The sequence below is a fragment of the Coenobita brevimanus genome, chromosome 57 (genome assembly GCF_032717465.1).
Source record: "Coenobita brevimanus isolate Jiangsu-jjx chromosome 57, ASM3271746v2, whole genome shotgun sequence".
NCBI lineage: Eukaryota > Metazoa > Arthropoda > Malacostraca > Decapoda > Coenobitidae > Coenobita > Coenobita brevimanus.
In genome coordinates, this window is record NC_137010.1 from 54,484,360 (window position 1) to 54,494,359 (window position 10,000).

The 10,000-nt window shown below is 45.8% G+C and overlaps 1 protein-coding gene across 1 annotated transcript in view; it reads right to left on the reverse strand.

Moving 5' to 3' along the window:
* Nucleotides 1-10,000, reverse strand: part of LOC145402149 (high-affinity choline transporter 1-like) — a 41,556-nt gene that overhangs the window by 21,769 nt on the left and 9,787 nt on the right. Inside the window, exons 4-5 of the mRNA XM_080274270.1 lie at nt 8,026-8,174; nt 6,872-7,027 (exon numbers count right to left, since the gene is read on the reverse strand). Coding sequence (XP_080130396.1) covers nt 6,872-7,027; nt 8,026-8,174 — 305 coding nt within the window. The remainder of the gene's footprint in view (nt 1-6,871; nt 7,028-8,025; nt 8,175-10,000) is intronic.

Here is a 10,000-nt window from a genome sequence, read left to right on the forward strand (position 1 = left end):
GAGGGTTTGGTGGGTGGGGGAGAGCCTTCCTGGTGTGCTATCCTTGTCTTTAACTCACATAATTAGTGAGAAAGCTCCCTAACACCTCTTCCATAGCGATTTATTTTGCTGTTGTTGTTGTTGTTGTTTGTATTCCTTTGTACTCTCTGGTAATATATTTAAACTAGACTATGATGCTAGTCACGAAGAAGTGCTATGGAAACAGTGTAGCCTTAGAGAGAGAGAGAGAGAGAGAGAGAGAGAGAGAGAGGGAGGGAGAGAGAGAGAATGCCTGATGGAAATTTTGTAGGAATGGTAGAATGTAAGAGAGTGAGAGAGAGAGAGAGAGAGAGAGAGAGAGAGAGAGAGAGAGAGACAGACAGACAGACAGACAGAGAGAGACAAGACACTTCCTTAGTTAAAGCCAGAAACTCTATCTATCTGTCTATCTATCTATCTATCTATCTATCCGCCTGTCTATCTACTTGTCTATCTATCTATCTGTCTATGTATCAATCTATCTATCTGCCTGTATATCAATCTATCTATTGTCAGACGCCTTAATCCTGTAAGGGGTGGCCACAAACAAATCGCCTCCACGTCACCCTGTCCATTGCTATATGGTTGCTCTTCCTCCAACTTACTTTTAACACTCTCATATATCACTCCATCCTTCTATCTCATCCTTGGTCTTCCCCTCCACCTCACTCACACACTCTCCTCATCAGTCTCATTTTATTGGAGCTGTATGATAATAATCTATCTATCTATCTATCTATAGCCCGACGCCCTAATCCCGCAAAGGGTGGCCACAGACAAAACGCCTCCAAGTCACTCTGTCACCCACCATTTGACTCCCTCCCCCAACTCACCCCCCTCCCTCATATACCTCTCAACTCCATCCCTCCACCTCATCCTCGGTCTACCCCTCCCTCTCCCTCCCTCCACCTCACCTACATACACCCTCTTAGTCAGTCTTTCATTCTCCATTCTCTCCACATGTCCAAACCACCTCAGTGTATTTCTCCTAATCTTTTCAACCACATCCACATCTACCCCACAACGTTCCTTCACTTCTTCATTCGTCAACCTGTCCCTCCACGTCACTCCACATGCTCCTCTCAAGTAACTCATTTCCACTGCTCTCACTCTTGACTTGTTCCCCTCTTGCAAGGTCCACGCCTCGCTTCCATACGTCAGGGTAGGGATCACAATACTATCATGCAGTGACTTCTTAACTTCCATACTCACCTCCCTATTTCTCATCACTGCTTTCAGTGTACCAACAACCTTTCTTCCCTGCTGTACCCTTTCACGTACTTCATCCCCCAAGTTCCATCCTTACTCATCACACTACCCAAGTACTTGAATGCACTCACATTCTCCATATCCTCACCATCCAACCTCACTGCACACTCTGTGACTTCATTCCTCTCGAACACCATAACTTTACTATAGTTTACATTAACTTTCAGCTTCCTCCTCCTACACACTGTCCCAAATTCATTCACCAAACCTTGCAACTCCCATTCATCTTCACTCAACAATACTGTATCATCAGCAAACAGCAACACCGGAAGCTTCCAAATCTCACCCTCATTCATTAGGGCAACCCCCACATCCACTGCCCTACCTTGCACCTCCTTTACAACCCCATCCATATATATATTAAACAGCCATGGAGACATCACACACCCCTGTTTCAGTCCCACATTGAGATCAAAGAACTCACTCAGCTCACCATCCACTCTCACCGTAGCCCTAGCTCCTTCGTACATACTCTTCACAGCACTCAACAATTTCCCCTCCACTCCATATATTCTTAATACCTTCCACATACCTTGCCTATCTATTCTGTCATAAGCTTTCTCCAAGTCCATGAAGGCAGCATACACTTTCCTTCCCTTCTCTAGATACTTCTCTACTAAACATCTTAGAACAAATATCTGATCTACACACCCTTTTCCCTTCCTAAATCCCCCTTGTTCTTCTCCAACTAGCTCCTCTGTCATATGCCTAACCCTATCAATGAGTATTCTACCATATATTTTACCAGTCACACTAAGAAGGCAAATACCCCTATGGTTACCACATACTTCTCTCTCCCTTTTTCCTTTGTACAGAGGAACAATTATACCTGATTTCCAGTCCTCTGGAACCCTTCCCTCTTCCCAAGCCAATCTACACAACTTCCATATCCACTCCACAACAATCTCACCCCCATACCTAAGCATTTCACCACACACTCCATCAATTCCTGGGGCCTTTCCCAGCTTAATCTTCTTCATCGCTTCCACTACTTCCGACCTACTGATCTCTTCCTCCCTCCTCTCATCTCTTCTTCTCCCAGCCATTCCCCAACCACTTATACTCACAATGCTCTCACTCTCTACATTCAACAAATCCTCAAAGTGCTCCTTCCATCTCCTCAATTTCTCTCTCTTCTCCACCAACAATCTATTATTCCTATCTTTCACTCCCGTACTATTTCCCCTTTCACACTGCCTTACTTTCTTTACCTCCTTCCAAAACAATTTCATACTCTCCCTCCATTTCACACTCAGATTCCTCCCAAACTCTTCATCCACTTTCTTCTTACTCTCCTTCACCAGTCTCTTAACCTCCCTTCTCCTGCTCACATATACCTCTCTCTTCTCTCTCTCATCTTCTCCCCTACCTCTATTCGCCAACCATTCACCATATGCCTTCTTCTTTTGTTCGACAGCTCGTTTCACCTCATCATTCCACCATGCTGTCCCTTGCACACCCTTGCATCTCCTCCTCACTCCACAAACCGCCTCACACGCTGCTCCTATCTCTTCCGTGAATATCTTACATACGTCTTCCACCCCTTCCATCTGCTCTAGCTCATACCTTCCCAATCTTTCTTCCACTGTGCTCTTATACTCTGTCATTTTCTCACTATCTTGCAATTTCTCCACTCTTCTCACAGGAGCTGTTTCCTCCTGTCTTCCCCTTCGTCTCCTCAATCACTTTCTTTGCTGCTCTACCTTGGCCATCACTAAGTGATGGTCCGAGACTCCATTCCCCCACCCTCTCCACACCCTTGCATCCAACACTTGTCTTCTCATTCGCTCATCCACACACACGTGGTCTATCATTGCCTTTCGTTCAACAAGTTCACCATCCATCCTCCTCATTACTCTCCATGAATACCGGTGGATCATCTTATGACGAAAGTAGGTGTTGGCTATTGCCAACCCCTTACCAGCACAGATGTCCACCAAAGCACTACCATTCCCATCTACTTCAGCTGGCACACCCCACTGACCAACCACTCCATCCACTCGTACATTCCCAACTTTGCCATTCATGTCTCCAATCAACAGCACTCTCTCGCTCCTCTCAAACTTGTCCATACATGCTTCTACTCTCGCCCAAAACTCATCTTTCACTCTTCCCACTCGATCCTCTGTTGGAGCATACACACATACAATCGCCCACGCTTGTATACCTACTTTCATCCTCACCCATACAATCCTTGCACCCACACTTCCATACTCTCTTATATTCTCCTTCCACTTCTTGCTTATCATCAGACATACTCCCTCTCTTGCCCTCTCATTCTCACTGACTCCCGCACACATACCTACACCGTATTCCCATTCTCTCATCCTTTCACCTTTCCATTAATAATAATAATAATAATAATAATAATAATATTAATAGCAATAGCAATAAAATAATAATAATAATAATAATAATAATAATAAAATAATAACAATAATAATAATAATAATAACAATAATAATAATAATAATAACAATAATAATAATAACAATAATAACTGAAACAAAATGGAGAGGAGAAAGTGTGAGAGAATGGGAGTATGGATGGGGTATATGTGCAGGAGTAGGTGAGAATGAGAGGGCAAAGGAAGGAGTATGTATAGTTGTGAGTAAAAGATGGAAGAGGAGCATAAGACAGTATGGATCAGTTGGGTCAAGGATTGTGTGGGTAAAGTTGAAAGTTGGAATACAAATGTGGGCGATTGTGTGTGTGTATGCGCCAACGCAAGATCGTGCTAGAAGAGTGAGAGAAGAGTTCTGGACAAATGTAGAAGTGTGCATGGAAAAGTTTGGAAGGAATGAGAGAGTGTTTTTGATCGGTGATATGAATGGTAAAGTTGGGAATGTGAAGGTGGATGGAATAGTTGGTGAGTGGGGTGTGCCTGCTGAGATAGATGAGAATGGGAGTGCGTTAGTGGACATTTGTGCTGGGAGGGGGTTGGTGATAGCCATTATCCTCTTCAGGCATAAAATGATCCACAGGTATACATGGCGAGTGATGAGAAGGGTGGGTGGTGAACCGAATGAAAGGAAGGCAATGATTGATTATGTGTGTATGGATGAAAGGATGCGAAGATGTGTAATGGATGCAAGAGTTTATAGAGGTTGGGGGAGTGGACTTTCTGACCACTACTTGGTGGTGGCCAGAATTAGAATTCAAGTAAGATGGAGGAATAGAGGAAGGGAAAGACGAGAGGAAGTAGTTGCAAGGAGAGTGGAAAGGTTACAAGAGGATGAGAAAAAGGCAGAGTATAAGAGAGAAGTGGAGGAACGATTGGGCAAATATGAATTGAAGCAGATGGGAGACGTGGAAGGTGTGTGTAAGATATTTACAGAAGAAATATGTGCAGCATGTGATGTGGTGTGTGGAAGGAAGAGAAGACGGAGGGGGGTGCAAGGAACAGCGTGGTGGACTGAAGAGGTGAAACAGGCTGTGGCACAAAAGAAGAAAGCATACAATGAATGGATGAGAAATAGGGGCGTGGAAGAAGTTGAGAGGAGGAAGAAAGAGTTATATGTAGAAAGAAAGAGAGAGGTGAAAAGATTAGAAAGAGAGAGTAAGAAGAGAGTGGATGAGGAATTTGGAAGGAATTTGAGTGTAAAGTGGAGGGACTGTAAGAAAATGTTCTGGAAAGAGGTGAAGAGAGTAAGACAGGGTGGAAGTGAAGTTAGCAGGGGAGTGAAAGATAAAAATGGTAGATTACTAGTGGAGAAGGGAGAAAAAGTGAGCAGATGGAGAGAACACTTTAAGGAACTGTTGAACATAGAGGATGGAAGTAATGCGATTATAAGTGGCTGGGGAATGGCTGGGAGAAGGAGGGAGGTGAGAAGACAGGAAGAAATCAGTAGGATAGAAGTTGTGGAAGCAATGAAGAAAGTTAAATTGGGGAAAGCCTCAGGAATTGATGGAGTGTGGTGAAATGCTGAAGCATGGGGGAGAGATAGTAGTAGAATGGATGTGGAAGATGTGCAGATTGGCCTGGGAGGAAGGTAGAGTCCCGGAGGATTGGAAGTCAGGTATAATTATTCCCTTGTACAAAGGAAAAGGGGAAAAAGAAGTGTGTGGTAATCATAGGGGCATTTGTCTTCTTAGTATAATAGGAAAAGTGTATGGTAGGACACTTATTGACAGAGTTAGAGAAAGAACAGAGAAATTAGTTGGAGAAGAACAGGGAGGCTTTAGGAAGGGAAGAGGTTGTGTAGATCAGATATTCATTCTTAGATCTTTAGTGGAAAAGTTTCTAGAGAAGGGAAAGAAGTTGTATGCGGCTTTCATGGATTTGGAGAAAGCATATGACAGGGTGGATAGACAAGGATTGTGGAAAGTGTTAAGAATATATGGAGTAGATGGGAAGTTGTTGAATGCTGTGAAGAGTATGTACGATGGTGCGAAGGCTGCAGTGCGTGTGGATGGTGAACTAAGTGAATTTTTCTCTTTGAAAGTTGGGTTGAAACAGGGATGTGTCATGTCTCCATGGTTGTTCAATCTGTACATGGATGGGGTAATAAAAGAGGTACAGTACAAGGTAGGGTAGTGGATGTTGGAGTGGCCCTGGTGAGAGAGGATAGTGTTTGGAAACTCCCTGTACTGTTGTTTGCAGATGATACTGTGTTGTTGAGTGAAGACGAAGGGGAGCTGCAAGGCTTGGTGGATGAGTTTGGGAGAGTGTGTAAGAAACGGAATCTAAAGGTGAATGTAGGGAAGAGTAAAGTGATGGTCTTTGAAAGAGGTGAAGTCAGTGAATGTACAGCAAGGTTGCATGGTGAGGAATTGGAAAATGTGAGTACGTTTAAGTACTTGGGTAGTGTGATGAGTAAGGATGGAGGTTTGGAGGGTGAAGTGCTTGAAAGGGTGCAGCAGGGAAGAAAGGTTGCTGGTTCTTTGAAAGCAGTGATAAGAAACAGGGAAGTGAGCATGGAAGTGAAAAAGTTACTACATGACAGTATTGTGATACCAACTCTAACGTACGGAAGTGAAGCTTGGACGTTGTTGGAAGGACACAAGTCAAGAGTGAGAGCAGTGGAAATGAGTTATTTAAGAGGAGCCTGTGGAGTCACATGGAGAGACAGGCTGACGAATGAGGATATAAAGGAGCGTTGTGGTGTGGATGTGGATATGATAGGAAGTGTTATGAGGAACACACTGAGGTGGTTTGGCCATGTGGAGAGGATGGAGGGTGAAAGACTGACAAAGAGAGTGTATGTGAGTGAGGTGGAGGGGGGAAGAGGAAGGGTGAGGCCGAGGATGAGATGGAGGGATGGGGTGGAGAGGTATATGAGAGAGGGGGGTGTGAGTTGGGAGCAGGGGAGTGAAATGGCGGGGGACAGGGCGACTTGGAGGTGATTTGTCTGTGGCCACCCCAAACGGGATTGAGGCGTCTGGCAATAGATAAACAGATAATAATAGTAGTAATAATAATAATAATAATAATAATAATAAAAAGCTGCTACTACTACTACTACCATCACCACCACAACCACCACCGCAACCACCACTATCACTATTATTCCTACCACAACCACCATCTCTACTACCACCCCTACCACACCACCACCACCACCACCACCACCACCACACCTACCTGCCACGGGATACCACCACAGATGAGGAGCAGCCAGTAGTCCAGCCAGAGCCCCCACTCAGGTGACCCGGGTTCGATGTAGCCCAGCCAGTTAGTCTCGTTCAGGGCTAGTGACCCCACGTGCTCGTTAGCCATGGAGAAGGGCACCGTGACCCACTGTAACCAGCACCGTGTAGTTAGCAGGGGGTATTGGCTGTCTGTCTGTCTATCTGTCTGTCCCTTTGTCTGTCTAGCTATTTGTCTGTCTGTCTGTTTTTTTATCAATTATCTGTCTACCTAGCTGTCTGTCTATCTGTCTAGCTATTTGTCTATCTATCTGTCTGCCTTACTGTCTGTCTATCTGTCTGCCTTACTGTCTGTCTATCTGTCTGCCTAACTGCCTGTCTATCTCTCTACCCTACTGCCTGTCTATCTCTCTACCCTACTGCCTGTCTATCTGTCTACCTTACTGTCTGTCTATCTGCCCCTCTGTCTGTCTATCCAACGTGCTCGTTAGCCATGCAGAAGGTGTAGTTAGGACAGGCTAATTGGCTTCCTGTCTGTCTGTCTGTCTGTCTGTCTATCTATCTGTCTGTCTGTCTATCTGTCTGTCTGTCTATCTACCTATTTGTCTGTGTCTGTCTGTCTATCTGTTTATTTATTCATCTGTCTGACTGTATGTATCAATTATCTGTCTACCTAGCTGTCTGTCTGTCTATCTATCTGTCTGTCTGTCTTACTGTCTGTCTTACTGTCTATTTATTTGTCTGTATATCTGTCTGTCTGTCAGTCTATCTATCTATTTATATGTCTGTCTGTCTATCTAGCCGCCTATCTGTCTGCCTTACTGTCTGTCTTACTGTTTATCTGTCTGTCTATCTATCTATCCCGGGGTGCTTGTTAAGGATGTAGAAGGGCACGGTGTGGTTAGGAGGGTCTGTCTGTCTATCTATCTATCTATCTTTTTAATACTTTCTGCCTTTCCTATAACATTTTCCTTTAAGCATATTAATTCTCTCTCTCTCTCTGACTATCTCTAACCATCTATCTAACTCAGTCTATCTATATAACTCTCTATCTATCTATCTATCTATCTGTCTATCTATTCATCTATCTATATACCTAACTCTCTCTCTCTCTCTCTCTCTCTCTCTCTCTCTCTCTCTCTCTCTCACCAGGCCGAGGAAGATGCACACGAGCTGCACCACGTCGGTATACGCCACGGAATACAGGCCTCCGAATATCGTATAGAGGACGGCGATGGCGGCGCTGACAAGGATAGACACCGTGTTGTTGATGTCCAGGATGACGGCTAGCGTGGACCCTGGGGGGGGGGGATGATAATTATGATGATGATGATGATGATGATGATAATGGTATCCGAACAATTACCCCCCCGGACAGTTGCCCCCTGGATAACTGCCCCCTGGATAACTGCCCCCTGGATAACTGCCCCCCGCGGATAACTGCCCCCGCATCCACGACAGGCAAGAGACAAACATTATTATAAATGTTTTTTTTTTATAAATGTATTTTTCTTACAATATAATCAGGTCGTTGAAACATAGGTCATGTCACATGTCATGTCACATAGGTCATGTCGATGTTGAAGAGGTGCATGCATACATTAACTGCAAAGTGTTAGCGATGCTCCGCAGATAATCAACGATGTCTCGGTCTTCAAACTGTCCGACGATGTCCTGATATCGCTTCTTTTTTGGTGGTGGCGGATGACCTGCCAACATCTGGCGGATGACCTGCCAACATCTGGTTGATGACCACTTCGTTGAGGGCTTGCTCTTTTCTCCGTGTCTGGAGAAACTTCCATATGTTTGGGTGGCACGCCGATATGCTTGACTGTATGTGGTTGTGCCACCCTTCAACGGCGTTATTGGTGCCAGGCAAGTCCTTCATCAGGCGGCCATGCATGTTCCACATGTCAATCGGGAATAACTGAGCTCGCCTAGCTTGTCGCCGTATCCTTCGGATGTATGTGTCTTCGAAGTAGTCCATGACAGGATCAGCTTCGGGGGGCATAATTTCCTGAAGTACTTCGAAGGCATTCAGCACTTCGTTGGGCGGTACGAAGGCTAAGGCCGGAAACATGTACTGAGGCATCCTATGAAATACCCTGAACTGCTTGGCTGATGATCGGCTGTGAAGTCCCGTGTGAGCTGATTGCTTGATTTTTGATGTCACGCCGAACAGCTAGCATTTCTGGACGACCCACCTTGACAGCATGTGTATGTGTGTTGAAGCTGCCAACAATTTCTCCATCACGCACCTTGACCTTGGCCTTACAGTTGTTGTGCCGACGTCTTTCACACTCACAGGACACCACGTCATTAGCTAAGGTCTTCTGCTTCACGTATATGTGGCCTTCGTAAATGAGCTTTGGCTTGCCACGCTCACTTGGAATGAACTCCATGGTTGGATGAACCTACACCGTTGCTACATATGCAAATTATAACCATAGCCAGCAGTAACGCAACAGTATTGGTCTGGTTGGCGGCCACAGACTGATACAACCGGCTTCACCCCACAACTCCAAAAGACTGTCAGAATGGAAGCTGTCAAAACCAGCCAACACTTCAACTGATCAGGCTGGCGTATGTTTTCGGAACAGTGAGAATGACACCGTGGGTCGACGAACACGGCTGCTCTTCCTAAGGCCAGCTTACTAAACATGTTTTGTATTGGTGGCTGTGACGTATGTTTGTTGTGCTTCCAGTGTGGGGGGCAGTTATCCGTGGGGGGCAATTATCCCACGAGGGCAGTTGCCCGGGGGGAAATAATCCTATGGGGGCAGTTATCCAGGGGGCAGTTATCCAGGGGGCAGTTGTCCAGGGGGCAGTTATCCAGGGGGCAGTTATCCAGGGGGCAGTTGTCCAGGGGGCAGTTATCCAGGGGGCAGTTATCCAGGGGGCAGTTATCCAGGGGGCCGTTGTACAGGGGGCAGTTGTCCGGTGGCAGTTATCCAGGGGGCAGTTATCCAGGGGCAGTTATCCAGGTCCAGTTGTCCAGGGGGCAGTTGTCCGGGGGGCAGTTATCCAGGGGGCAGTTATCCAGGGGGCAGTTATCCAGGGGGCAGTTGTCCAGGGGGCAGTTGTCCGGGGGGCAGTTATCCAGGGGGCAGTTATCCAGGGGGCA